At 56.4% G+C, this 27,783-nt stretch overlaps 3 protein-coding genes and 1 pseudogene across 57 annotated transcripts in view; 1 reads left to right on the forward strand and 3 right to left on the reverse strand.

Annotated features, from left to right (window-relative positions):
• Nucleotides 1-2,460: 2,460 nt before the first annotated feature.
• PEX16 (peroxisomal biogenesis factor 16) lies at nucleotides 2,461-9,842 on the reverse strand. The gene is made up of 11 exons (XM_002807333.7): nucleotides 9,647-9,842; nucleotides 9,405-9,440; nucleotides 8,190-8,266; nucleotides 7,681-7,814; nucleotides 7,436-7,536; nucleotides 6,578-6,658; nucleotides 6,313-6,465; nucleotides 6,128-6,200; nucleotides 5,816-5,935; nucleotides 3,195-3,259; nucleotides 2,461-2,602 (listed from the first exon to the last, which is right to left on the reverse strand). Exons 1-11 carry the CDS (start codon nucleotides 9,756-9,758, stop codon nucleotides 2,544-2,546), a joined length of 1,011 nt encoding a protein of 336 aa, XP_002807379.2. The 5' UTR covers nucleotides 9,759-9,842; the 3' UTR covers nucleotides 2,461-2,543.
• A 1,961-nt stretch (nucleotides 9,843-11,803) lies between these two features.
• LOC100405897 (large ribosomal subunit protein uL22 pseudogene) lies at nucleotides 11,804-12,400 on the reverse strand (annotated as a pseudogene).
• Nucleotides 12,401-15,838: 3,438 nt separating this feature from the next.
• On the forward strand, nucleotides 15,839-25,876 carry LARGE2 (LARGE xylosyl- and glucuronyltransferase 2). 20 transcript variants are annotated; one of them, XR_013523399.1, is made up of 15 exons: nucleotides 15,839-15,891; nucleotides 15,984-16,330; nucleotides 16,636-16,718; nucleotides 16,987-17,110; nucleotides 17,324-17,495; nucleotides 17,602-17,706; nucleotides 19,098-19,210; nucleotides 19,281-19,406; nucleotides 19,495-19,650; nucleotides 19,761-19,921; nucleotides 20,351-20,629; nucleotides 20,942-21,091; nucleotides 21,170-21,394; nucleotides 22,430-22,622; nucleotides 25,611-25,876. XR_013523399.1 is itself a non-coding variant. In XM_078340899.1 (15 exons), the coding sequence occupies exons 2-15, from the start codon at nucleotides 16,046-16,048 to the stop codon at nucleotides 25,634-25,636; spliced, it is 2,088 nt and encodes a 695-aa protein (XP_078197025.1). In that variant the 5' UTR covers nucleotides 15,839-15,891; nucleotides 15,984-16,045; the 3' UTR covers nucleotides 25,637-25,876. The 20 variants fall into 20 exon arrangements, 17 of the variants coding, with proteins under 17 accessions (XP_078197025.1, XP_078197019.1, XP_078197026.1 ...); XR_013523401.1 differs by having other exon boundaries at nucleotides 21,199-21,394; XR_013523400.1 differs by lacking the exon at nucleotides 25,611-25,876 and adding an exon at nucleotides 24,498-24,627.
• The window catches only part of PHF21A (PHD finger protein 21A), a 195,554-nt gene continuing 190,094 nt past the window's right edge, over nucleotides 22,324-27,783 (reverse strand). For all 36 annotated transcript variants that reach the window (XM_078340919.1, XM_078340914.1, XM_054240811.2 and 33 more), the window contains one exon: nucleotides 22,324-27,081. In XM_078340919.1, the coding sequence (XP_078197045.1) occupies nucleotides 26,824-27,081 (258 nt within the window). In that variant the 3' untranslated portion in view covers nucleotides 22,324-26,823. The remainder of the gene's footprint in view (nucleotides 27,082-27,783) is intronic.

Raw genomic sequence — 27,783 nt, forward strand, 5'->3', positions numbered from 1 at the left:
TCCAGCCATTCCCACAGACTCCCACCCCACCCCTGCTGGCATGGCAAGAGCCCAGGGCAGGTCCTGACAGCTGAGAAGCCCAGAGTGGGTCTCTCAACCCTGCCCGGCTTAGGGTCCCCGTGTCCCTCTGTCTCAGGGCCTCTCCCTCTCCACTCCCTGCAGCTTAAAGCAGCCTGACGCAGGATGGAGGGCTTCCAGGCATGGTGGCAGAGCTCTGGAGCCGCCCCTGGAATGCAGGCTTCGGGAAGGCAGGGAGGGCTTGGTTCACTGGACTCTGCAGCCTGGGCAGTGCTCAGTGACCAAGTGCAGCTCGACCCTGCGCTGGACACCCTTCCCTCGTAGGCCTGGGCTCAGCTGCAGGCGCCACTGGAAGGCCTCTGGCTGGTTCCTGGCTCTCCGCTCAGCAGCCAGGCCCAGCCCACTTATGCGTGCAGTGCAAACCTGGTTCACTAGAACCACAAAAAGCCTTCAAAACGAAACCTCTGGCCCCAGCCAAATCTGTCGTATCAGAACCTGAGGTCCGAGCCCATGGCTCTGAAGCTTCCCTAACACAGTTGCTTGAGATGGCCAACTGCTGACTGGCCCAGCCACTCTCCTCTGACCACTGAGGGGCCCGGGGTGGGGGGGGGGGGAGTCCCTTGTGTCCAACCCTGGCTCCTCCAGTGGCCCCATTCATGCTCCTGGTCCTAACTACCCTAGAGGCTAAGTTCTGGGGGTTCCTTCAGCCCTGTCACCCTCTGCATGTTACACCTGTACTCACTTCCCAGTGGTTAGTCACGTCCCTTTGTAAGTCCTAAGACATGTCCCCCACAAGCCTGCCTCAGCATCCTGTGTCCACCAAGGCTCGCCCTGCCAGGAACCTGGAATTCTTTCTGCTCTGTCTGACCCCAAAGCCCCTTGTCCTTCCTGCTCCTCAACTCCTAGACACCACCCTCTTCCTCCATGCCAGTCCCCAAGACTAGCTGGGGTTACCCGTAATCTCTGCTGCCACTGCCATTGCCCCTCTCACTGCTACAGACCCCCACCTCCAATGTCACCACCCCATCCTTCCACCTCTGCCCACCAAAGCATCCTCCACAAGGCTGCTGGAGTATTTACAAACACAGGCTCCTCCCGACCTGCCAGACCAGGTCCGAGTTTCTCCCCTGGGTATGTGATGCCATGTTCATTGTGGCCCTGACCTTCCCCTCCAGCCCCCAGCCCCCAGCCCCACCTCCCATGGCTCCACACAGCTGTGACCCTGGGCAGGCTGCCTGTGGAAAAACCGAACAGTTCTACCCATTTCAAGCCTGCGTGAGTCAAGGCTTCACCAGTGAAGCCTGATGAAACCCCTCACCTCTGGCAGGCAGTCACCACTACCAGGCCACGCCCAAGCTAGGCCCTATTCTGGACACACCCCCTCCTGCCACGCCCCCAGTGTGGCACCTGCATCCACAAGCCTGTCTCCTCTGCAAGTGAGTGGGAGGCGGCCATCAGGGAACTGTGCTTCACTGCAGGTTTCTGAGGGGAATATGGTGCAAGCCTGCTATGGGGCATACACCCAGAAATGCCTGATACACTAAGCTGAAGTCCGGGGGAGCCAGGGCAGCCCCTTCCCCTGCCTGTGGGCGAGGACCTAGGGGGTGTTCCTCAGAGACACCTGGGCAAAGCAGTATCTAGGAGTGTCTGAGGCATGGAAGACCCGGGTGCAGATGGAGCCCTCTCTATGGGTTTGAAACTCTGGCAGGAGTGGCTGGCTCTTCACAGGGCCAGTGACTGAAGACAGGTTAAGGTCAGGGAGAGAAAGACTAGCCCTTGGCCCACTCTGTCCAGGCCATCCCAGCATAGCAGCCTGCATGGCTCCAGGTGGACCGGGGCTCTGAAACCGGCAGGGTGAGTGTGGGGAACTGCAGCTCATACCCGGTGAACTGGCCTGGCTTTCTCCCCACTCCCTCCCTAGTATCAGCCAGTGCTGGACATTCTCCCCCTAAGGGAGAAAGCCTTTTACTCTCAACCGAGGATGAGGGCTTAAGGTCCCACTTTGTGTGGGAGCTGGGCTCACTGTTTACAAGGCTCTGTCGCAGGGAGGCTTGCAATGCCATGGCCTGGGGTGCCAGAGCCCTGCAGAGAAGGGGCATATGGGGGCCTTGGCCAGAAGACATGCTGGGCAGCGGTCAGCCCTCACCCAGGTTCAGGCTTCCTGTCCCACCAGGGCCAGCAAGAGCACAGCAGCATTCACTCCTTTGGCCACCAGAGCCAGCGGCTTCCCATGCGCCATGAAGTGAAGTCACCGCTTTCTGTGGGAGAGGAGCCTGGATCCCACTCCTAGTGGAGGCTTCTTGGCCCAGCAGTGACAAGGTGTGGGCTGCAGTGGTGTCGTCACAGGAGGGCGCAGTCGAGGGGGTCTTGGGAGGAGTGTTGGTGGCAACCAAGGCTGTGTGCCAGGCCTGGTCAGTGGGCACGGAGAGGCCACACACATGCTGGGACGCTGCCGGAGTCAGTTTTATTAGGGAAGGGGGGCCCCCTGCCTCGCTCCTCCCCACATCTTGCTTCCGGGAGGTCTGTCAGCCCCAATTGTAGAAGTAGATTTTCTGCCAGGTGGGCAAGTAATCCATAAGCGGCCCTGCAGTGGGAGAGGGACACATCAGGGCAGGCCAGAACCCAATCTGCACTGTGGCACCACATACAGCACCTCACACCTGCAGCCCAGGAGCCCCACTGGCCCCCGCCCCACCTCTAGGGAGGCAGCATCGCAGGGGACTCTGGCCCCATTTATAGACGAGGACCCTCAGGCCCAAAGAAGCTGATCCAGGGGAGGCACTGAGGGGTCTGAGTCAGTTACCAAGTCACCCAACTCAAGCCCAGTGGCCTTCTGTTGAGGGAGGATCTCAGCAGCCTGGTGGGCCCTTTCTCTGCCATTGAAAACCCCCACCAGATGAGATGGCCCCTTATCGCTCCAGGAAACTGGGACCAGAAAAAGGCTGGCAGCTGATGTGGTCTAACAGTGCCCCCCACCACAGTACACCCTCCTTCCAGCCACCCTGGCTCATCTGGTCGCCCTGGCCTATGCCCAGGGGTGGTCCCACCCAGTCCTGACTTCCTGACCTCCTCTCCTGACTGTGCCAAGAATCAAACTGCAAGGAGAGAGAAGTCAGGGAGATGCGGCACGCATGTGACTCCCAACGCGACAGTCATCATGTCCCGCCCCTGCTTACTTGTGACCAGGCCAAGGCCAGGGACGTGGTCAGCCAGCAGCTGGAGCAGGAAGAGAATCCTGGCCCTGGGGGAGGCAATAAATGGGGAGCATGCTGAGTAGGGGGGTCCCTGCAAACCAGGAGGCCCAGAGGCCTTTGCTGACGACCATAGTGAACGCAGAGCTTTCCAGAAGATAAAGGTGACTTTCTCAGGAGCCAGGGCAGAGCCCAGTACACAAGACAAGACCTCTGGGGTTGGCTCTGCCTCCACCCTCCACCAGTTCAGCTTTGGGGTGGCACTAACCCATAACACCTCCTCCAATTCCTCTTTCCCTTTTCCCTCCCACCGACATCCAACACCAAAGGCCTCTAGAGGGTCACATGTGGAGCAGTGCCCAGCCGGTACAGTAGAGGGTTCAGAGAGGACCTCACCCTGCCCTCAGGAAGCCCCCAGTCTGGCAGAAGCGCTGGCCTGCAGAGAAACCTCACAAGCCACCAATGAGAGTAGTCAGGGCCCCAGGAGGGAACACAGTGCTGAGGAGGGCTCGTTTTGGTTGAGGGGAAGGGGCAAGGGCCAAGGCCCTGATTTTGAATAGCTGAGGGTTTTTCACAGGGAAACTCAGGTGAGATGAGGATGTGGATAATGCATAGCACTACGTGCTTACTATACCCCACGCACTGCCATAAGCATTAGTCACTGAACCCCTACAAAGTGGGAACTGTCACCATCCCCCTCTTACAGGTGAGGAAACGAGGCACAGGGGTATCAAATAACTTGCCCAAGGCCACACATCTGGAAAGCGGCCTGGCTCTTTATGCGTCTGTCTGGGCAGTAAGAGGAAGGCTGGCTGGGTGCAGTGGCTCACGCCTATAATCCCAGCACTTTAGGAGACCAAGGCAGGCCTTTGTTTCCCCAAATGACAGGGGGCAGGGTCCAGAGAGGTGCAAGGGCAGAGTCCAGATGGAGCAGCCTTCCATTTTTCTTTTTTTTTTTTTTGAGATGGAGTCTTGCTCTGTCACCCAGGCTAGAGTGTAATGGCGTGATCTTAGCTCACTGCGACCTCCGCCTCCTGGGTTCAAGTGATTCTCCTGCCTCAGCCTCCCGAGTAGCTGGGACTACAGGCATTCGCCAACACACCTGGCTAATTTTTGTATTTTTAGTAGAGACTGAGTCTCACTGTGTTGCCCAGGCTGGTCTCAAACTCCTTGCCTCAAGCAATCCTCCCACCTCAGCCTCCCAAAGTGTTGGGATTACAGGTGTGAAGCATAACACCCAGCTAAACTATGCATTTTTTGTTTGTTTGTTTTTCTTTTCTTTTTTTTTTTTGAGACTGAGTTTCGCTCTCGTTACCCAGGCTGGAGTGCAATGGCGCGATCTCGGCTCACCGCAACCTCCGCCTCCTGGGTTCAGGCAATTCTCCTGCCTCAGCCTCCTGAGTAGCTGGAACTACTGGTGCACATCACCATGTCTGCCTAATTTATTATTATTTTTTTTTTAATTAAAAAAATTTTTTTTTTTTTGAGACGGAGTTTTTGCTCTTGTTACCCAGGCTGGAGTGCAATGGCGCAATCTCGGCTCATCGCAACCTCCGCCTCCTGGGTTCAGGCAATTCTCCTGCCTCAGCCTCCTGAGTTACTGGGATTACAGGCACGCGCCACCATGCCCAGCTAATTTTTTGTATTTTTAGTAGAGATGGGGTTTCACCATGTTGGCCAGAGTGGTCTCGATCTCTGCACCTCATGATCCACCCGCCTCCGCCTCCCAAAGTGCTGGGATTACAGGCGTGAGCCACCACGCCCAGCCTATTTTAATTTTTTTGTAGAGATGGGCTGCCCAGGCTGGTCTCAAACTCCTAGCCTCAAGCAAACCTCCTGCCTTGGCCTCCCAAAGTGCTAGGAATATAGGTGTGAGCCACTGCTGCCCAGCCTATGCCAGCTTTCAAGCAGTTACTAGGTCCTAGACAAAGGGGGTCCCAGGAGCCTTGTCTATCTCACAGTCCCAGCTGCTGCATAGGGTTCCATCAGACTGCAGTCTAACCTCACACAGTCACGGTGGCAGGCCTGTGGAAGAACTGGTCCCAAGCTGCTCCTTGTTCAACCCAGCAGGCCTCCCCAAGGCTGGGAGCTCTGGACCCTCACAGGCGACTGGAGGCTGGGCCAGGCAGGGAAGACCAGGGGAGACTATGCAGCTGGGATCTGGCTCTACCGCTGGCTAACTGGGTAGCTTTGTTTAAGTTGCCCATTGTTTTTGAACTTCCAGTGCCTCCTCTGAGAAGTGAGGATAAGCCAAACTATTTGGCAGGAAGAAGAGGAAATGAACTAGAGGTCATTGGGCATGCGCACCTGCCGCCGTCCCTGTGGGCCGCCCTGCAATGCCCTCACCTGGCCCTCAGTGCCTCTCCTGCCAACCGTGTTTAAGTGCATGCTCGTGTGGTCTGATGGCCCAGAGAGCTCTGCAGGTGGGGCTGGGCTGGCATCTGGTGACTGCCACCCAGACAGCACACAGCAGGTGCTCAGTGAACCCTGGACAAGGCACTGGGGAACGAAAGTGCCAACAGGGACCAGAACACCAGTGCCCACTTGCCAGCCCTCTCCCTGGCTGAGGGTGGGCCTGGCCATTCTGGGAGGGGTTGGGTGCTTACTCAGAGAAGCGGTCATAGAACGGAGAGCGGAGCAGGTAGTACAGCAGCAGGATGGTCCGGCGCCGCAGCTCCCGCCGCTCCCTCCGGGTCAGGCCCTTCCTGTCACTCAGGAGGCTCAGGCTGGGGGGCAGGGAGGACAAGGTCAGGGCCAGGGTCATGATCTGGGCCCACAGAAGGGGAGGAGTCACAGGCTGTGTGTGCAGAGGGGTAGAAACAGGAGGGGCAAGGGCTGCTGCCGTCCCACCTAGGTGGTGCCAGGATTGTAGCAGAAAGCCTAGTGGAGAGTGGAGCCCTGGGCAGGCCCAGGCTCACCTGGTCACGTCCACAACACCAGCCAGGAGCCAAGGTTTCCATGACCTCTGACCCCATAGGCCCAGGCTGAGCACTGACGGCCAAGGCGTCAAGGATGTCTCCGGCACAGGGGCGCAGCTCAGCGCACTCCCCACTCAATCCCCAGCCCGCAGTGCCAGCCCTATCCTGCCCCGCGCTAAGGATACAGTGCAGCAGTGGCCGGGCAATGTACAAGGACTCTGCGATGGTCTCCTGCAGCCCCAGGGGGGTGGGGGTCGCACTCAGCTCCTCAGGGTGCTGCTGCTGCCATCCCTCCCGCTGCTGGGGGGCTCCCCAGTGCCTGGAGTGCAGGGACGGTGCTAGAACACAAGGGACGCAGATGAGTGAGCCAGGCCCGAGCTGAGGTAGGGGAAAGTGGCCGCTGACTGAAGCCAGTCCCATAGGCCCAGGCAAACCACTTCCTCCACTTACTGTTCTGGAGGGTTCGTACCACCCGGTTTGACCGCTTCCCCACGTAGGAGTGCTCGTGGCTGCCAGGGCTGTGGTCACCATCTAGCAGGGATAGACAGAAGGCCATACCGTCAGAGGGACATGCTTCCAGTAGACCCTGCAAGGAACATGCATTCAGTGAGTGCTCAGGAGCTAAGGGGAGAATGGATCCCCTTGTACTGTGGCGGCAGCTGAGTGAAGGGAACTACAACCCGGGCGGTAGCTCAGCACGAGGCCCGTCCAGAGGGGGAAGCAGCCTGCAGCCCGCCCTGGCCTGAGGAAAGCTCATCATAGCTATGGCTAGAGCCAGCCTCCTGGAACCCGTGGACAGGCAAGGTAGGGAGGGCCCAGTCTGACCACATCTATGGGGAACACAGCACCAGAGGGGCCATCTTCTCTCAATCCTTTGCTTTCAAAGCAATCATGATGAGAAGCAATGAACCACCCCTACTCAGTGTTCAGAGAGTGAGGCCCAGAGGCTGATGGGATGGGCCCCAAGCCCTGAAGGGACAGATGTGCCAGGTGCCCTGCCTCTAGAGGCTGTGGCTCTGGATACAGAACCAGCCCCAGAGACGAGGTTGGCAGGATCTCATCTGTTCCCTCTTCCTGCAGACTACAAAAATTATTGACTCTGACCATCACAAGTCCTGAGTTTGTATTCTGATTTCGTCCCTAGCCACAGCTTTGTCCTCTCTGTTGAAAACAGGCAACAAGAACACAGAGTTGATGGGAACAGGTGTGCTCCATAAACAGATACTACTGTATTCATGCTGATCAGATCTAAATCCTCAAACTAGTCCCTCGGCCCATTCTGCTCCAGGGCTTGGGGGAGCAGCTCACCCGGGGGCTGTGCCTGGGTCTCTCTGTCCAGTGGAACGATGGGGGGTGAGGTCTGGAGGCCAGCCTTGAACCAAAGCAGCAGAAGCATCCGCAGTACAGCCCTGGGTCGGGAAGGATGTCAGGGCTGTAGGGAGGCAGCTACCCACAGGAGGTTGGCGTTGCTCTGCTGAGCACCATCTGTGTAGCTGGCCTGCGTCACCCCCACCCAGGTCACCCAGGTCATCCCTGCCACAGTCCCAACCTACTTGGCCAGCTGGATGAGGGCGATGACAAGCCAACGGCCCACTTCACCCCACACCTTGGCAGCTCCCATCTCCATGAACACCTCCACGCACTCCAGCACACTCAGCCATGTCAGCAGCTTCTGCTGGGACAGTGACTGCAAGAACCCCAGGTCAAGAAGTCAGGGGTTTCCCCCTAGTCCCAGGCCCTTCTCTAGTAGGGAGCTCCTCTGACAAGCGAAGTGGACCTTCCCCTTTCCAAGCCTAAGGGTGTAGGTGTGAGTTCAAACACCAACTCCATTAACAGTATTAACAGGCTGGGGATCTGAAACGGCTGACTGCGTCTCTGAAGCTCAGTCTCTTCACCTGAGATGGGAATACTAACACTTTACAGCTCACCTAATGAGATGGTTTGAGGCTCAGACGGGCATAGGCGTGTCTCATGCTCCAGGAGACATGTGCTGCACGCTAGTTGCTACTATTTCATTCCTGAGTCTCCGTGCTTCCCACCCTGTTCCTGGTAGAATTCTCACCACAGGCAACTTTTTCCGAAGCTCCTTCCGTAGGATCCCGTCATTGAGCAGCACAAGCAGGTTAGAGGCAGAGTACACTGAGGGGTAGAATGTGGCCTTGAGAGGCTGGCTCTGCAGCCTCCACACCTCTTACCTTCTCCCCAGAGCTGTAGGGATCACCTATAACCTGCTCTGCTCAGACACCAACAGACTATGTGGAAACCAACCTGTCTCTCCACCTACTTCTCAGCACTCCACTCTCCCCAACATGATCTCACAAGGGTGGCTGGACCAAGACAGGATGGGTCAATCTCAGTGACAAGCCAGCTGTTGCCCAGCTGAACAGTACTGGTCACCCAGCTGCTCACAACTACCCATTGTTCTCTGAACAGCCACAGATATCCATTCCCACCTCCTGGCCTTTTCTCTCTCAGCAGCCTGTCCCTGAGGGTCTATTCCACCACTACTTTTCTTTTTTTCTTTTTTTTGAGTTGGAGTTTCGCTCTTGTTGCCCAGGCTGGAGTGCATTGGCACAATCTTGGCTCATTGCAACCTCCACCTCCCAGGTTCAACTGAGTCTCCTGCCTCAGCCTCTTGAGTGGCTGGCACTATAGGCACCTGCCACCATGCCTGGCTAATTTTTGTATTTTTAGTAGAAATGGGGTTTCACCATGTTGGCCAGGCTGGTCTCGAACTCCTGACCTCAGGTGATCCACCCACCTTGGCCTCCCAAAGTGCTGGGATTACAGGCATGAACCACTAAAACTGGCCTCATCTCTGCTTTTCAAAACCCAGCTCATTCTTTCAGGACTGTAACAGCAGTCACTGGGGTAGTTACAACACTCTTGAGGTAGTTACAATCTGAGAATCCTGGAATCTGGGAGATCTAGACTTGAATCTTGGTTCTGGGATCATCAATGATTGTTCTCTAACCTCAATGAACTTCTATTCCTTCAAATGGAGAGTAAGGAAAATAACAGTACCACTTAATATGACTGTAGAGAGGACTAACTAGCAAAGGTAGGAAAGGCACTTAGCCCAGCGCCTAACTCAGATAAGATTCCCAGACATTTCTCGACTTAGGGACATGGAGGGCCCAGAACAGTGGGCAACAGACCTTTGTCCGATTCAGTCACAGCACAAGGTGTCTAACGGGCAGCCCAGGGCCTCGAGCTGGGGTGTTCACTGGGCCCAGACAGCCGATCCCCCATTCCCCAACCCCAGAGCCCTGCTCACCCAGCTCTGACAGCTCGTGCGAATCGGCGAATCGACCTGGAGAGAGGGTACAGAAGGAGGTGTGAGTGAGCATTTGCCTCACCTTTCGTCTTCAGCTCCCGGACGTACCCTCCCTACGCCCTTTGGGAACCTGGACGAGTCTTCTCAAGCACAGCGATCACTAGCCTGACTCCGCAGGGAAGGGGGCCACTGGGGTCATAGGTCAGGGCCCAGAAGGAACAGATCAAAGGTCAGGGTGGCACCTGCCAGCAGGTAACTGAGGCCCCGCACTGCCGTCTCCAGCTGGGCCGTGGCGGCCGGGTGACGAGTCACGTACTCCTGGTAGCGGAGGCCCAGGAGCCGCAGCTTCTCCATCCTGCCCTCGGCACCTACAGACCAACCGAAGGACTGGACGACTGGCTGCGGCGCCCTGCTTCCTGCGCCCTCCTTCCTTCTTCCGGCCTTAGGCCCGCCTCCCGGTTGCTTAACTTCCGCGGGCCAGAAGGCTGGTGACTTGAAGAGCCAGTGAACCACACTTCACCCCATATCTTGAACCACTTCCCACTCGGTTAGCGCTTAGCAACTGAGGGCCCAAACCCGCCCCCCTACTCCCTCAAGTCATTGGTTAGCACGCTCTCCGCCCCTGAGCCACCTAGCGCGGTCGGCACCCAGCTCTTCCGCTGACCCGGTTGGTGGCCCTTGCGCCTGCGCAGTTAACCATCTAGGAAAGCTGGGCGGCAGTCAGAGCAGTTCATTCTAGAGTTGGGAGCTGGAGCCCCGAGTCTTTCCAATAGAACGCAGAGAGACTCGAACGGCAGGGCCGGATTTTAAAGGACTGGGAGATTGCGGGTTCTTGAAAAAAGGGGTTTTGATCAGATGTGGGGAGGGACGGGGCGTCTAAATACAGTCGGACTGTGTCTCAGCAGGCGCGCGTTCGGCCAGTATCCCCATCTCCGTTCCCCCAACAAAGGTAGTGCTGGAGAAATTGAGGCAACAAAGGTAGTGCTGGAGAAATTGAGGTCCAGCTCTCCAGTGCCGTCTCGAACCCCTAAACAGCACAGTTCCGGCTTTGGCCTCAGCTCCCTTAGGGACTGTGCTCCCCAAGGGCGCGCGCCTGCACTCCCAGCTACGCGAAGAAAGCCCTGGCCCTGGCTTCTTTCAACTCCTTGGGCACGAGTGTCCTTTCTCTGGGTCTCGGATTTCCCTATCTGTAAAATGGTTTGAAGGCAGACTTGATCCTTGAACTCAGAATCGATCTCAGATAGCTTTCCGGCCCTCGGACGCACCTCGCAGTCCTCGGCTTTGCCCCAGGGAAGGCGGCGACCCCTGGGGAAATCCCTTCCTAAATGGAGCCGCCTCCCTGGAAAGGGTGGCACCGGGAGAGCTGCGGCGAGTGGTGGAGGGTACGGGCACTCTGGGAAGGCAGCCGCTGATTGGCTGCGGCGAAAGGGGCGTGGCATGGGTGGAGCCGTGGGTCAGTGCTGAGGGGAGCGGCACAGCGGATTTATTGGTACCCTGAGAATAGTAATACATTATTTTATCTAATCCTCTCCACCAGATATCTCCAGATGAAGAAAGCATCCGCTTAAGAACGCCCAGCTAAAATTTGAGTGCTGATCTTTTCTGACCTCAGAGATTAGGCGGTTTCTTATTTATTTATTCGTTTTTTTAACTTTTATTTTTAGAGAGCGGGTCTAAGCATCACAGCTCACCAGGAAACCACAACCTTCCTTCCACTCCCTCACCCCACCCTACACTACAGCTTAGTTTTCTTCTCTATCAGGTGGGAGACTAGAGCTGCCCGCTCACATCAAAGAATGAAGACCCAGGGAAAGGTGACCAGGGGCCTGAGGAGAGGCAGAGGTCTTGAAGAACAGAGGAGGTGGTCATGGGCATCATCGACATCATTTCTGGCCACCTTTGGGTGCCAGGCTCCCTTGCCCTCCTCCCAGGAACCCCATCAGGTTGCTAGGAACTGTTCACAGCTGGGAAATTAGAGGCCCAATAAGGAGGGGAAAAGGATTTGTCCTACATGGCACAACAAGGCACTGGCCAAACAGGCCACCGCGCGGGTCTCTGGTGGCTGTGCCCTCTCTCCTACAGCCCACAAGAGCTCGGATTTCCCTATCTGTAAAATGGTTTGAGGGCAGACTTGATCCTTGAACTCAGAATCGATCTCGGACACACCTCGCAGTCCTGGGCTTTGCCCCAGGGAAGGGGGCGACCCCTGGGGAAATCCCTTTCTAAATGGATGCATGTTGAGGCTCCTTGGTCATGAGGCAAGTTAGCAACTGGGATTAGGACCTGGGCTCAGGGTCCTCGAGGTGAGGCTCCTTCTCCCTTCCTCTGCTCCACTGTCTTGTTTTTCTTTATATATATATATATTTAAATTTTTTTTTCTTTTCCTTTTAGTTGCATTTATTTTAAGGCTGAATTTACTCCCGTGCCATAAGTTTTTGCTTCTTCAGTTTCTTCTGGGATATCTTCTGGGCAACCTCCTCTTCTGGTTTAGGAACAATCTGTTCCTTTTCAGTAAGGATCATCTCAATGTGGCAGGGAGAACTCATGTATGGGTTAATTCGACTATGAGCTCTGTAGGTCCGGCGGTGCATATTGGGTGCTTTGTTCACTGGGATATGCTCAATGACCAGAGAATCTACATCTAAACCCTTAAGTTCAGCATTACTCTCTGCATTTTTAAGCATGTGCAGCAAAAATTCAGCACTCTTTGGGCCACCGACCTTGTGTCCGGCCCCACTGCTTGGCCTGGGCACACCTGCCAACTCCACCATTGTAACGTCGGAATGGTACACACTGTTTCTGTAAAGTGACATCTTTCAGCTACTTCGTGGCTTTTCGTATATGCATACCCTTGATGGCCTGGGCAGTTTCACGTGTGTTCTTAAAGTGAACGCGAAGATTGGAACCTCTTGATTTGCATGACTTTGTGGGGTTCTCCGGATCAAGTGAATAGCGAACCATTTTCACAGATTACCTCAGGCTGCTTGGGGAAAAAGGAATTTTTTTTTTTTTCTTTTTAATAAAGACAGGGTTTCACCATGTTGGTCAGGCTGGTCTTGAACTCCCGACCTCAGATGATCCACCTGCTGTGGCCTCCAAAGTGCTTGGATTACAGGCGTAAGCCACCACACCCATCCTTTTTTTTTTTTCCTTATTTATTTTTTTTTTATTTTGTTTGTTTGTTTTTGAGATGGACATGCACTGTGTCACCCAGGCTGGTGTGCAGTGGTGCAATCTCAGCTCACTGCAACCTCTGCCTCCTGGGTTCAAGCGATTTTCCTGCCTCAGCCTCCTGAGTAGCTGGGATTACAGGTAAACACCACCATGCCCGACTAATTCCTGTATCTTTAGTAGAGACAAGGTTTCGCCATGTTGGCCAGGCTGGTCTTGAAACTTCTAACCTCAGGTGATCTACCTGCCTCAGCCTCCAAAAGTGCTGGGATTATAGGTGTGAGCCACCTCGTCCTGCTGGGCTCTGTGGGGCCCCACCATCTTAATGAACCTGTTCACCAAACCTCCAGGTTGGCCACTCCTCCAGCCTTCCCTCTGCAGCTGTGGAGAGAATGAGGCGGGAGAGCGTGAGGTTCAGCACTCCTTGGGCTGGAGGTTCTATATTTCTGAAGAGGAGAGCAAAGTGTGGAAGGGGGAGGGGCAGACTTTCCAGGACAGAATACAAAGGGGCTGGGGCTGGAACCAGTTTCTCCTCCCTCCCTGCAGGACTGGAGCATGGGCCCAGCCAGGCTGGCAGCAGCAGGGCTGCCTGAATTTCCTCTCTAGATCCCAGGCCTGATTAGGCCCAGAGACAAAGAGTTGCCATATGTCCGGGAGGCTCCTAGGGGAGCCCCTCCCCTGCTCCCTGGCCCCCTGCCTGGACTTGGCCATCTTGTTGGGCTGGAAGGACTTTTAAGGGGCAGGTTGAGCTGTATCCTCTCTCCAACAGTTTGCCCCAAGTCACAGGGGAAGAGAGGTGGAGCAGTCCAGCAGGTACAGATGATAGTATCAGAGGCCGAGAGGAGGCCTCACTGGTCTAAAGTCACACAGACAAGGTTCCAGTCCTGTGAGCAGCTTACATGCCCCCAGAACAGCACCTTGGGGCCTATCGGGCATCTCAGTACTTCAGTTTCCCTGAGTGATGAGGTTGACCCAGAAGAGGGGCAAGCATCATGAGGGACCACAGTGAGATCTGCAGACCCTGCTTCCTGCACTAACTCCTCCAGCCCCTTAATTGAAGACTCATCCTGGGCCAGCCCCCAACTGTGTGTGTGCCCTACCCAGTCCCACGAGGTGTTTGTTTGTTCATCTTTTTTTTTTTTTTTTTTTAAGACAGAGTCTCACTCTGTCACCCAGGCTGGAGTGCAGTGGTGCAATCTCGGCTCACTGCAACCTCCACCTACCAGGTTCAAGCGATTCTCCTCCCTCAGCCTCCTGAGTAGCTGAGATTACAGATGTATGCCACCATGCCTGGCTAATTTTTGTATTTTTAGTAGAGACAGGGTTTCATCATGTTGGTCAGGATGGTCTCAAACTCATGACCTCATGACACACCCGCCTTGGCCTCCCAAAGTGGGAGGGATTACAGGCGTGAGCCACCAAGCCCGGACTTGTTTGTTTTTAGAGACTAGGTCTTACTCTGTCACCCAGGCTGGAGTGCAGTGGTGTGATTACCGCTCACAGCAGCCTTAACCTCCTGGATTCAGGTAATCCTTCTACCTCAGCCTCCCAAGTAGTAGGCGCATGCCACCACACCCAGGCAATTTTTGTATTTTTTATAGATATAGGGTTTTGCCATGTTGACCAGGCTAGTCTCAAATTCCTGGGCTTAAGCAATCCACCAGCCTTGGCCTCCCAAAGTGCTGGGATTACAGGCATGAGCCACCATCCCTGGCCTGGCCCCACATGTTTAACCCCCACAAACAGTCTCCTTTGAGGGTCCTGGGGAGGGAATAACGTTCCCCCATCCCAGCTTCAGGCTAGAGATGAAGATCAGGGAGGCTGGAGGCTCACACTCCAGACGCATCAGTGGCCCCTACACAGCCTTTCTCAATTCCCGGGTGTACAAGGAGCCGCTGTCAGTCTCCATAGCAACCATTATCCCTGCCCTCCAAAGACCCCAAGCCTGACTTTCCCCATCTCCCAAAGAAAGGTCTCCTAGACTCACAGAGGAGACTGTGGGGTGTCAGGCTGGGCTGCTTTCCACAGCTGCTTCTGAGTTAGCCTCACTTTTTGCAGCCAGAAGTTGGGCACAGCCTGAGCCCCCCTTTCCAGGTCATAGGAGGACAGGTTCTCATTGCAATCCACATTCAACACGTATTGAGCATTTGCTATTTGCAGGCCCTGGTTGGGCACTGGATACAGGACAGACAAGGTTCCAGTCCCGTGAGCAGCTTACGTTCCGGGAGGGAGACTGGCAATAAACAAGCAAACAACTTCAACTTTCCATGAGTGCTGGCCAGCCCTGGGAGGCTCTGCTGCCAGAAGGAACGTCAAGGACAAGTTCTGGGCGGGAGACCCTTCCGGAGGAGGAGCAAGAAAGCTGCTGTGCAGCCTACAGCCTGGGGCAGGGGGATAAGTGTGGCTGCTGGAGACGGGAGGGACGGAGGGTGTTACTGTCTAACAGGTCATTTAAACTCTCTAGGGGAGAATCAGCCCACATCATAGGATTAATGGAGGACCTGGCTTGCTGTTCGGGTTTAGCATCCAGAGCGCCCCCCACCCCTTCCCTGGCCTGCTATGGGGTGCGCCGGGGAGAGTGAGGGAAGAGCTCCAGGCCAGGGCACCCCGGCACAATCACGACGATCGGGACAAGAGTGGGGATCCCCGGCTCTGCCCCGGCGGCCTAGGCCGCCCGCGTCTGGGGCCCCTCGCCAGCTCCCGGGCGGGAGGCGGCCTTTACAAGGGCGCTTTGTCCTCACTCCGCCGGCAGGACCGGACAAGGCCACCTGGACTGAGGATGGGGGAGGAAGGCCGAGGCTCCAGGTGTTCCGCAGCTCCCGGGCAGGTGTCGGCCGGCTCCGCCCCAATCCCCAGAGCAGGTGTCGCCTGCATTCCGGCCCCCTTCTTCTCCCTCGGGTCGAGCTCCGGCCATGCCTTTGATCCCGGGCCCCGGACACGGGCCCCTCCCCGCGGGGAGAGAGGGGAGGAGGCGCGGCCCTGGAGCGGGGGCAGGGCCGGGGCTCAGGGCAGGTAGCGGGGCCCGGGCCTTCGCGCGTGGCTGCTCCAGTTCCCCAGCCCTCCCCGCCTCCCGGTGGGAAAATCAGCCCAGGATGGGGTTTTGGGGACTCCTCGCGGTTTGGGGAACCGTCGGATGCTGGTGCAGGGGGCGGGGCCAGGACCCCGGGGGGGTCTCCCCTCCCCTTCGAGCTCAGCCCCGCGGAGGTGAAACCTGAGCCGAGGTCGGGGGCGGGGCTGGCCCGCGCCTCTCCCCTGGTCCCCGCACCCTGGCCGGCGGCTGCGAGCGCAGGGCCGGGCCTGGGAGCTGCTGGAGCAGGTGAGGGAGGCGTTTCCGCGCGGGCCGGACGACCCCGCCGTCGGGCCCCGCCGCCCAGGGCTGAGCCTCCCTTCTCGCCCCTCGGTCCGCAGGGCCCGCAATGGAGGCCGCAGCCCCGGGTCGCGCCCCGCCCTGAGCGCCCCCGTCGGCAGCCATGCTTCCCCGAGGGCGCCCCCGGGCGCTGGGGGCCGCCGCGCTGTTGCTGCTGCTGCTTCTGCTCGGATTCCTCCTGTTCGGTGGGGACCTGGGGTGTGAGCGCCGCGAGCTGGGCGGTAGAGCGGGGGCCCCGGGATGCTTCCCCGGCCAGCTAATGCCACGTGTCCCCCCAGACTGGAGGCTGCGGGGAGCCGCCGCCCTCGATGGAGACCCGCTGGCCGGCCCCAGGGACCGCAACCCCTCCGACTGCGGCCCGCAGCCGCCGCTGCCGCCGAAGTGCGAGGTAGGTACGCGCGGCCCCTGCGGCGGGAGTCCCGCGGGTGCTCCCCCCCGCCCAGCCTCTTGGAAGATCTTCGGGAATCACAGCACCTGGCGTCTGTCTGGCACTGGCCAGCCGGCTGGGGCGCGCCTCGGAAGTGCACCTCCTCTGCTCCGACCTCAATTTCCCCATTTGAAATGAAGGGTTGGTTCCTGCTGCCCCTCCGCAAACTCTTCCTGGCTCTGCTGCGGGTGGGGCAGCTCAGCCATGGGTCCTCGCCGCCTCGCGGAGGACAGGGGCCTGCTGCCGACCTGTGCGTCCTTCCCCAGCTCTTGCACGTGGCCATCGTGTGTGCGGGGCATAACTCCAGCCGAGACGTCATCACCCTGGTGAAGTCCATGCTCTTCTACAGGTACAGTCAGGTTTCCGTGGAGGAGGGTCAGGAGTGGGGAAGGGATAAAGTCCTGGATAGGCTGGCCTAAGAGCTTTAGCTTCCTCATCTGTGACATGGGGACAGCAGTGTCCCCTTCCTCCCTTAAGGGTGGTTGTAAGAACATTCTGAACTGCCGTGGAAAAGCTCTTTGCAGATGGTGCTTTTGCCTCTGCGCACCTCAGGGTGGGGGCTGACCCAGGTTGCTCCTGCTGGGGCCTCTCAGGCTTCCTCTTTGCCCACCCAAAAGGAAGAATCCACTGCACCTCCACTTGGTGACTGACGCCGTGGCCAGAAACATCCTGGAGATGCTCTTCCATACATGGATGGTGCCTGCTGTCCGTGTCAGCTTTTACAATGCTGATGAGCTCAAGGCAGGGGCCCAGCCCTTCTGCTTCCCTACCCAGCTGTGCCCTTTCTCCCAGAGCATGGTGGGGCTGGGGAAGAGAATCTTCAGTCCCATCAGCCTACTGAAGCTCAAACCTCTCTTTTGGGGTCTACCCCCTCTCCTCTGTCACTCCCAGCATGCGTTCTGGTGCTCCTAGGCCTCTCTCTGCCGTCTCATCCCCTGCCCTTCCCTCACACAGCCCCAGGTCTCCTGGATCCCCAACAAGCACTACTCCGGCCTCTATGGGCTAATGAAGCTGGTGCTGCCCAGCACCTTGCCCGCTGAGCTGGCCCGCGTCATTGTCCTGGACACGGACATCACCTTCGCCTCTGACATCGCGGAGCTCTGGGCACTCTTTGCTCACTTTTCTGGTGAGAGGCCTGGGAGCCTGCCTGGCCTGCCCAGGCCCCCTGCATCTAGCCCTGAGCCCAGGTCCTGTGGCAACCTCAGACAGGTCCCTCATGCCCTCCCCGCCAGACATGCAAGCGATCGGTCTCGTGGAGAACCAGAGTGACTGGTACCTGGGCAACCTCTGGAAGAACCACAGACCCTGGCCTGCCTTGGGCCGGGGATTTAACACAGGTGGGGACAGTGGTGAGGGGAGGCAGGTGGGGTGGTCTGCTGGTCCTTGGGCCCCTAGGGCAGAAGGGACAAAGAATGCTAGGTATCCCCCCAGGAAGAACAGTGCTGTGGAAAGAACCCTGGATGAAGAGTCAGACAGCACTTCCAACAGTCTTGTGTGCTGGATGACTTTGGCCAGCTCTTGTGCTGCCTCTGAACCTGTTTTCTAATCCACTAAATGGGGATAATTTTAACTGTCCTGGGATCACCAAGTGTAAGAAGAAGCCCGTGGAGGTGCTCTGTAAGCTGGGCAGCGTGCAGCACCTCCCCTTCACCCCCAAGAGGATTGACTGTTGACAGAAGTAGTCCATGAGCAAGCTGGGTACAGTGGCTCATGCCTGTAATCCCAGCACTTTGGGAGGCTAAGGTGGGAGAATTGCTTGAGCCCAGAAGTTTAACAGCCTTGGCAACATAGTAAGACCCCTGTCTCCACAAACATTAAAAAATTGGCCCGGCACGGTGGCTCACGCCTGTAATCCCAGCACTTTGGGAGGCCGAGGAAGGCAGATCACTTGAGTTAAGGAGTTTGAGACCAGTCTGGCCAACATGGTGAAACCCTGTCTCTAATAAAAATACAAAAATTAGCCAGGCATGGTGTCACGTACTTGAGAGGCTGAGGTGGGAGAATCACTTTGAACCGGGGAGGCAGAGGTTGCAGTGGGTCAAGGTCACACCACTGCATTCCAGCCTTGGCAAGAGAGCAAGACTCTGTCTCAAAAATAAATAAGTACATAAATACATAAATAAAAAGAATAGGTGTGGTAGCATGCCTGCAGCCCCAGCTACTCTGGGGTGGGGGCGGGAGCTGAGATGGGAGGTTTGCTTTAGCCTGGGAGATCCAGGCTGCAGTGAGCCTTGATTGTGCCACTACACTCCAGCCTGGGTGACAAAGCAAGACCCTGTCTCTTTAAAAAAAAAAAAAAAAAAAAGCCGGGCACAGTGGCTCATGCCTGTAATCCCAGCACTTTGGGAAGCCAAGGCAGATGGATCACAAGGTCAGGAGATTGGGACCATCTTAGCTAACATGGTGAAACCTTGTCTCTACTAAATATAATAAAAATTAGCCAGGTGTGGTGGCACACACCTGAAGTCCCAGCTACTTGTGAGGCTGAGGCAGGAGAATTGCTTGAACCCAGGAAGTAGAGGTTGCCGTGAGCCAAGATCACGCCACTGCACTCTAGCCTGGGTGACAGAGTGAAACTCCATCTCAAAAAAATTTTTAAAAAGTCCATAATCACGTGTGAACAGTCAGAAAATACCAATAAGTCAAAAAACAAAGGACACCTTCACAACCCATGTCCCCCAGGAGCTGGTTGTCCTGGGCGGGCATGACAGCATCTCCTCATTGGCAGGTGTGATTCTGCTGCGGCTTGACCGGCTCCGGCATGCTGGCTGGGAGCAGATGTGGAGGCTGACAGCCAGGCAGGAGCTCCTTACCCTACCTGCCACCTCACTGGCAGACCAGGTCTGGGGAAGCCTCGCTAGGTTGGGGGTGGCAGGCTGAGGGCTCGGGTGTGATGGGTGTCTCTGCTCAGGACATCTTTAACGCTGTGATCAAGGAGCACCCGGGGCTGGTGCAGCCTCTGCCCTGTGTCTGGAATGTGCAGCTGTCGGACCACACACTGGCTGAGCGCTGCTACTCCGAGGCGTCTGACCTCAAGGTAAGTGGAGGCTGTGTGGTGGTGGGGGGCCACGGATGGGGACTCCTGCTCCCTGCTCCCATAGCCCCAACACTCTCCTGGGTCCCAGGTGATCCACTGGAACTCGCCAAAGAAGCTTCGGGTGAAGAACAAGCACGTGGAATTCTTCCGCAATTTCTACCTGACCTTCCTGGCGTACGACGGGAACCTGCTGAGGAGAGGGCTCTTTGGGTGCCCCAGCCAGCCCCCGTCTGGTGCTGAGCAGGTGAGAGGGAGCCACCTTCCCCTGCCCCTCTCTGCTCTGGTGGGACCCAGCCTTGTCTGGGGGACATGTCCTTCTGCCCTACCCCAAGTCCTCACCCCTGGCCCCCTTAGTTGCAGCAGGCCCTGGCACAGCTCGATGAGGAAGACCCCTGCTTTGAGTTCCGGCAGCAGCAGCTCACTGTGCACCGCGTGCACATCACTTTCCTGCCTCATGAGCCACCACCCTCCCGGCCTCACGATGTCACCCTTGTGGCCCAGTTGTCCATGGACCGGTGAGGGTACAGAGGGCAGCCCAGGGAGTACGGCACAGGCTGGGGTTGGACACTTCTGAGTGGAGGTTCCATCTGGCAGCCTGATGCTGTGGTAGTGAGCTGCCTGGCCCACAAGGAGCTCCAGAAGTTGGAGACATTGGATGTGGTGCAAAGAGCTTGGGCACTGGAGTCATCCAGATGCCCAGAACTGCCCCTCGGTCGCTGTGGGACCATGGGCAAGTCTTCATATCTCTGGCCCTTAGTTTTCTCTCTCCAAGGAGAAGGTACCCACCTAGTGGGGTAGTTGTGAAGATTCAATCAGACTGGCTCTAAAAGTGCTTGAAGGGTGCTCAGTAAGTCACTTAAGGAGGGGGCAGCAGCTAACTGGGGAGGTTGTCCAGGCCTCCCTGAGCTCCTGTGTCAGCTATGCTGACCTCCCCGTCCTCCTAGGCTGCAGATGTTGGAAGCCCTGTGCAGGCACTGGCCTGGCCCCATGAGCCTGGCCTTGTACCTGACAGACGCAGAAGCCCAGCAGTTCTTGCGTTTCGTTGAGGCCTCCCCAGTGCTTGCCGCCCGGCAGGACGTGGCCTACCACGTCGTGTACCGTGAGGGGCCCCTGTACCCTGTCAACCAGCTCCGCAATGTGGCCTTAGCCCAGGCCCTCACGCCTTACGTCTTCCTCAGCGACATTGACTTTCTGCCTGCCTATTCTCTCTACGACTACCTCAGGTGGGTCTGCAGACAGGAAGAGGAACAGTGCATGGGGTGGATGTGAACAGGGCATGTATGGGACCCTGGGCTTCTAAGTCTCTGCTCCTTTCTGGGCCACAGTGGCCTCTGTCAAGTGGAGTTTCTCTGGGCTGCCAACAGGGGAGGGCAGGACCTGCTTCAGCAGCAGCTCCACCTGCGCCATGTCCACCCATCACATGAGGCAAGATGGCCCATGGGGGTCAGGTCCTATGGCTAATGCCCCAATGAGAGTCACTGGCCCAGTCCTGGAGGCCCCGCTCTTCTCCCCTGCTCATGGGTGCTCCTCCTCAGGGCCTCCATTGAGCAGCTGGGGCTGGGCAGCCGGCGGAAGGCAGCGCTGGTGGTGCCAGCATTCGAGACCCTGCACTACCGCTTCAGCTTCCCCCGTTCCAAGGTGGAGCTGCTGGCCTTGCTGGATGCAGGCGCTCTCTACACCTTCAGGTAGGTGGGGCTTCTTCTCTGGCCACGCCACTCACTTGCCCACACTGGCCCCTGCTGTCCACGAGCTCTTAGCCTCAGCCTGGCTCCCATCCGACCCTGCTGCACAGGTACCACGAGTGGCCCCGCGGCCACGCACCCACAGACTATGCCCGCTGGCGGGAGGCTCAGGCCCCATACAGTGTGCAGTGGGTGGCCGACTATGAACCCTATGTGGTGGTGCCACGTGACTGTCCCCGCTATGACCCTCGATTTGTGGGCTTCGGCTGGAACAAGGTGGCCCACATCATGGAGCTGGATGCCCAGGTGAGGAGGGTGCCTTGCTGCCACCACCTTTGATTCGAGCACCTCCAGGTCTGGGGAATTCCGGACACCTCTGCCTGGGGGACCACATCGCTAGGCAGCACTGTTAGAAATGTCCCCCTTCTGCAGAACTAAAATCATCTGCCCTTTGGTCCTTGCTTTAGCTCTTGGGGATACAGGGTAAGCCTGGAGCTGCACCTTCCCCGAAGGCCAGGCAAGCCAGGCAGCCACTGCTCCTCTGCCCCACCCTGCAGGAATTTGAGTTCCTGGTGCTGCCTGAGGCCTTCACCATCCATCTGCCCCACGCTCCCAGCCTGGACATCTCTCACTTCCGTTCCAGCCCCACCTATCGTGGCTGCTTCCAGGCCCTTAAGGATGAATTCCACCAGGACTTGTCCCGCCACTATGGGGCTGCTGCCCTCAAATACCTCCCAGCCCTGCAGCAGCCCTGGAGCCCTGCCCGAGGCTCCTGAGGCTGCCCCTCTTAGCACTGGGCAGACACCAGGGCAACCCGGCCTGCCCTCCACTATCCCTGCTATTTAAATTATTTAAGGTCTCTGGGAAGGGCTGGGGAGGAGCATCTGTGGGGTGGGGTCTTCCCTTTGCTGCTATTGTATGGCTAGGGTCTGGCCTCCCTCTGCCCCAGCCGGTTTGGGGCTGGTTCCCCCATCTTCAATTGTTCATCCCTTTTTCATAATTAAAGTTTTAAAAAATCCTTTTTGTATTCCTCCTAGTTTGGGGGAGCAAGGGTGCTCTGGGGCTAGGGCGTCAGTGCACAAGGGAGGTGCTACATCCAGTAGCTGGGGTCACAGGAGGGCCTGGGCCCTTAAGGGCAAGCCTCCCATACCAGATAGCTGGTCAGGAAGGGCAGAGGCTGGGGCTGGAATGTGTCTTGCCCACCCTCCCCTGCCCCAAACCCAACACCATGAGGCTAAGAGGCTTTATTTGGCTTTATTTAGTAAAATGTTAAAATAAATAAATACAAATTGATCAGCTGCTCTGTATCCCCCCCACCCCCTCAAAACAAAAACCAAACAGAAACAAAAACTTTGAAGCACAAAACTCCAAATACAAGTCTACCAAGACTGAAATCACAAAGGGCATGGACAAGAGACAGGGTTGGTTTCTGGCTGGCTCTTCTCTGCTAGGAGCTGGCTGACCTCTGGCCTGCCCGTCCCACCGCCTGGCTGCAGCTCACCTGGACTGAGGACCCACGGAGACCGGGGAAGAGGTGAGGGCCCAAAGGCTGCTGGGGACGGGTAGGGGCGGGGGAGGCTGGGTCCTCAGGGAGGAAGGGCTTTGTGGGAGGGGGCGCCAAGTGGAACTGGGGAGCCCTGCTTCCATTTATAGGAGCTACTTTTCAAAGTTCCTACCCCGGCTTTCTGAAGGGCAGCCCCGGTTTCCCGCCCCTCACTTTAGTGAGGGGGCCAGAAGACTGCCCAGAGGAGCTGACTCAGAGGACAGTCTAAGTCAGGGTGAGGATGGGAGTCCTGCTTCCTGCCAGGGGTGCCCGGCTGAGGGCAGGGGCGAGGTCCACACGGAGCAAAGTTGCCTCCACTCAACAGAAGCCATGGGATCTGGAGACCCAGGCCCTAGAAAATGCACAGGGCCACGCTCCATCCCATCATTACCTTAGGAGCCTTTTGCCTCTGGGTAGTCTCCTAAATTCAGCCCTTTAGATAAATAAGAAGGACCACGCCCTACAAGGGAATGAAGGGAAGAAACCTCTGAAGAGTGTGTGTGAGCTGGGAGGGGAGAGCCCAAGGGCTCTGCAATCCCCAAGAGAGAAGTATCAGAGGTGGCTGGAGAGGCAGCGTGCATGCGGAGACAGAAGTGTGCTGCAGACACAGCCACCCGCACAGACACAGCTGCATGCACCTGCCCCCACGCACACTGCCTGCTGGGCCTGAGCCAAGCAGCAGCAGGGACAGAGACAGGCCTTGCAGGGAAACCAGGCACACGATGGTGCCAGCTGGAGGCTGCCAGGGTGGCCACACCAGGAACTGCCCGTAGCTGTCTACCCCTGTCAGGTACAACCAGCAGGCTTACCACAAAGGGCCTAATAAGGAAGGAAGAAATCAAAACCCCGATGAGCTCAGCACAGGTGAGACAAGACCCAGCAGGCTCCATGAAAGAAAAAGGACCCGCAGGCAGCAAGAATGCAGAGGTGGAGATGACAGCAACATGACCTCACTACCACCAGGGCGCAGCGCCTGATCAGGAGCTGGCAGGGGACTCCCAGGCAGGGCCCAGTGGGCAGCCACTCCAGCTCTCTGAAGTGACTGCAAAGCCAGCTGGTCTCAGATAAGTAGCTGTCAGAGCAGCTAAATTCTGGGCCATGGGGAAAGAGCAGCGAAATGAAGGAGGAGGAAGCAAGTGGAGGTGGCTGGGTGGGGCAGTGTCACGAGCGTGTGTCTCTGGCAGTCTGGGGGGACAGTGAAGGACAGGGAGATTGAGTGCCGGGGGCCTCTTCTTTACAGTAAAGCAGTGTTTTGGAATTTGAGTCCAGAATGTAGGTTTGTGGGTAGGATTGCATCTTGCACTCCATACTAGCAGACTCCCAAAACAACTCACATCTGAATGTAGGAAGAGTCCACAGCCCGGCTGCAGGCGAGGTCAGAATGTACTCAACACTGCTCAGGGTGGCAGGAAAAGCGCCGGTCCATTCCAAGCCTCATCCCCCCACCCCTGAGACTCCTCAGGCAGCTCCTCTCCGAGCAAAGGCCTCTAGTGATGATGGCTTCCCAACTTCTTTCAGGAAAAGGAGAGTTAACTGTTGTGGCAACCCCCAGATGGGCCCAGACAAGTTAAGGGGAAGAGCTCTAGACAGGGCAGGCAGCCTGCTGCTGGTCTCTGATCCTCTGCCATGATTCCTCCAACTAGTCCAGGCATCTCCAAGCCTCCCTGACGAGGCACAGCACCTTGGTTTCTGAGAAAAGGGAACTCTTTCCCTGTCAGCCAATCAAGCAGCCAGGGCCTAACTGAGGCCTGTTCAGCCAAATTTAACTCCCTCTTCTGAGGTCCTTGGGAAGATGAATGGCGACAGGTGATATGGATGAGACACATTTTCCTCTAAGAGTCTCTTCTCTGTTGAATTTGCTTTCAGATCTGTCTTTGTCTCTCTGGGCCTAACTCGGTGGGAGAGAACCTAATGGGACAGTTTTTACCCCTCCTAGACTCTGGCTATTACTAGGGCCTGGAGTGGGCCTTGGGGAGATGCTCCAGCAGGGCGGGGGTACGGAGCCTCCACTGCCCTCCCATCAGCCAGGGGCACGCAAGAGGCAAAGGTCTCCAGCCAGAGCTGACACCGTTGACTTCCCACAAGGCAAGATGAGAAAATGGTCTGAGCCTTTCAGAACCCTGGTTTTCTCAAGGAGAGGACATAACAGGCCAAGCCAAGGCAAGCGCAGCAATTCTAGCCAAGGGTCACCCAGGAGACTTGTGGGTGGGAGGAATGGAATGAATTCCATTTCTGGTGCCTGGAGCCAACAGGCAGAGAAAGGAGTGAGAGCTTCAGACCTCTCCCCAAAAGCAAGTCAGAGCAAAGGCCATCCTGGGGCTCTGTCTCAGAGACATACCCTTGAGACATGTCACTCCTCTGTTCTTTCTAAGCACCAAGGGCTGATGCAGCCAGCCTGCAGTCCCGCGCCCTCCTGCCACAGCCAGGGTGCAGGGGCACCACTGAGCTCCACTGGCCAGTTCCCTTGGAGGTGTCCCCCAGGCACTCATAATGCTGGTGGCTGAAAGACCAAAAGCAGCACCAAAGGAAGGGATCTTATTTAGGCACCAGCCTTTTGCTCTAGCAGAATCTAAGAAGACCATGGGGAGGGCCCTGACACCATCCAGACTTCCATTTGGGCTTCACAGCAGGAGACAAGATCCCTGCACCAAGAAGAGAGCACGGTCTTTTCTGAGGAGAGAAAAGGGTGGGGAGCTCCACCCTGTCCGTCAAGGAGACTGGGCCACAGTCTAGAGATACACACGGCAAAATGTCATCGTCATCAGCAGGGTCTGTGCTAAAAAATTATAACTACACGGCATTTTCTCCAGTTCTGACACCTTTTTAATAGAAATCACTGTTTTTAGGAAACAAATAGCACTTTTGTAATTTTTTTTACAATGTTTCTTACCTTGATCTTAATTTAAGTAACACTAGGAAGACCTCAATATCTTTTATTTTCCTTTTTAATTTAAAAAAAAGTTGGTTTTTTTCCCCCAGATACAAAGATTTTTGCCCTTGCATAAAAAACCAGTGCCCGAACGATGACACAAGGACTCACAAAGACTCACGGGACCTCACTGACACTATGATTCCTAATCTACCATGCAAGGTCTCGGCTACCCTTAATTGGACTGTCAGCCTGAAAAACAGCTTTTCTATTCCTTATTTTAGTTTTTGTTACCAAGAAAGTAAAATGAATAAAATAAAACTTTCCTTAAAGAAAAAAAGAACAAAAACAAAAATTTAAAAAAAGAGAAAAGAAATGTCTCCATTCAATTCACACACACCTGGGTCGCGTGCTGCTTCACTCAAGATCTCTTCTTATAAATATAGAAAAGGGATGGAGCTTGTTTTCAAGTAAAATCACTGATCCACCTTCTTTCCTTCCTGGACATACACATCCTTCTTCCCTGCCCCAGGCAAGGGCCAGTGGCCTGGGCTCTGCTTGTTCTTGGAGAGGAGACAGTGGGGTAACACGGGTGCGCGATTCACCAAGCAGGGAAGGAAGGAGGCTGGGCAGGCTTCAGGATGGGAGTTCCCATGGGGAGGGAGCAGAGCGCGGGGGAGAAGAACCTACTGGCTGTCCTTGGTGTCGGTTTCTCCTGTGAGGCCCCCGCCAGTGATTAAATACTGCTTATGTGATACACTGTCCCACCCCCGGCTCCCTCCAGCCACTCCCATTTCCTCTTCTGGGCACTGGGGTTAGTTGAATCTCAATTCCTTTTTTTGGTTTTATAGTAGCGAAAGTTTAGAAACAGGAAAGCCCACACACTCTTTGGACTTGTCTTCTCTACCTAAACAAACGGCTCGGCAAGTAAGGATCTGAAACCTGCTCTCCTCCCTCCGCCCGTCCCTGCTCCCCACCCAAGAAAACAGAAACAAACCCATCGTGGCTGTGGAGGCTGCTGCAGGCACACACTGGTGTATAATAGAGAGAGTAAATATATTATTTCACTTGGCATGGTGCTGGCAAAGAACCTCCAGCTGGCACTATTTCATGTAACATGGTCCAATCTTTGCATGTACACACAGAATAAGAAGGATCAATTGGCAAACTCTGGTGCCACCTGGCACAAGCATCTTCTCTCTCTCTGGAACCAAAGAACCAAAAGAATTCTGCACTTTCCAGAAATCCGGCTTTACTTTTCTAGAGTCTTCAGTGTTCTCTCCTTGCCGCCGGGATCCCGTGGCTTCTCCTAGAGGGGCTCTGTTATTTAGTCTCTTCCCCTGGGTTACAGTTCGCTGTGCAGCTCTGGGAGGAGGGGGAAGGGGCCGGCGTGGAGGTGACGGCGTTGGCAGGGGGGGTGCAGTCCGGGCCGTTGGAGATGGCCCCCACAGTGGCCTCAGAGTCTACAGGTTTGGAGAGGTCGATGCCGTGGATGAGGCGAATCAGCTGTTTTACCTTCTCCAAGGAGCTGTGCATCTCCTTCTGCCGGGCCAGGATGGTGTTCTTCATTTCCATGCATTTCTGCAGCAAATAACAAGGGCAGTGGCACTGAGCCGCCTCATTCTAACAGGCCTGGCAGCCCCTGAGAGCAGAGCACCTTCTCTCTGCCCAGGGAGAAGAACCCCGGCTGGCTGCTATGCAGCCCCTGGGCCTTGCCATGCTCCCCAGCAGACTGGGTGCTACCACCTAAGGAACAGGGCAAGTGGAATGGGTAGGCTGGGGGAGTCCAAGAGGCAACAGAGGGAGAGAGGATGTGGGCATGAACACTCCGGAGTGCTAACACTTAAAAGCAAACCGGCAGGGCTGCCATCAGACTTCCAAACAAAGGTTAAAAAAAAAAGTTCCCACAGCTGCCCTGCAGCCTGTTCAGGCGGGTTTTGATATGCTTCTGTCATGCTAATGGGGGCCTTCAGGACTGGACTGAGCTCTCCAGGGTGCTATCTGGATTCCATCTGAGGGCAGCAGGAAGTGCGAGGGTGCACCGGCAACATTTAGGAGGATCTAAGCCCAAAGGACAAAGGCCTGCAACCAACAGAACACCTTCTGCTCAGTCAGGGACTTGTAGTCTTTTCCCCTTTTGCCCTCAGCCTCCCATACCTGCTGGCTTCTGTTTTAGGCAGGGAAAGAGATGAAAGAGGTGTTAAATCTGCATGCCATGGGTAGGTATGGTAAGGAGGAGAAAGCAGGTTAAGCGGGACAGTTCAACCACCACCAAGTACAAGC

The sequence above is a fragment of the Callithrix jacchus genome, chromosome 10 (genome assembly GCF_049354715.1).
Source record: "Callithrix jacchus isolate 240 chromosome 10, calJac240_pri, whole genome shotgun sequence".
NCBI lineage: Eukaryota > Metazoa > Chordata > Mammalia > Primates > Cebidae > Callithrix > Callithrix jacchus.

Bases quoted from the DNA above. Each gene is read 5' to 3' on its own strand.
- PEX16 (XM_002807333.7), bottom strand. From the start codon at position 9,758: ATGGAGAAGCTGCGGCTCCTGGGCCTCCGCTACCAGGAGTACGTGACT. The intron at 7,815-8,189 runs GTGAGAATTCTA...GGGTTCTTGCAG, and splicing joins TTCGGAAAAAGTTGCCTGTG to TCACTGTCCCAGCAGAAGCT. The intron at 6,466-6,577 runs GTAAGTGGAGGA...CTTGTGTTCTAG, and splicing joins GGTACGAACCCTCCAGAACA to CACCGTCCCTGCACTCCAGG.
- LARGE2 (XM_078340892.1), top strand. From the start codon at position 16,046: ATGCTTCCCCGAGGGCGCCCCCGGGCGCTGGGGGCCGCCGCGCTGTTG. The intron at 19,651-19,760 runs GTGAGAGGGAGC...TGGCCCCCTTAG, and splicing joins CCCCGTCTGGTGCTGAGCAG to TTGCAGCAGGCCCTGGCACA. The intron at 19,922-20,350 runs GTGAGGGTACAG...CCGTCCTCCTAG, and splicing joins GCCCAGTTGTCCATGGACCG to GCTGCAGATGTTGGAAGCCC.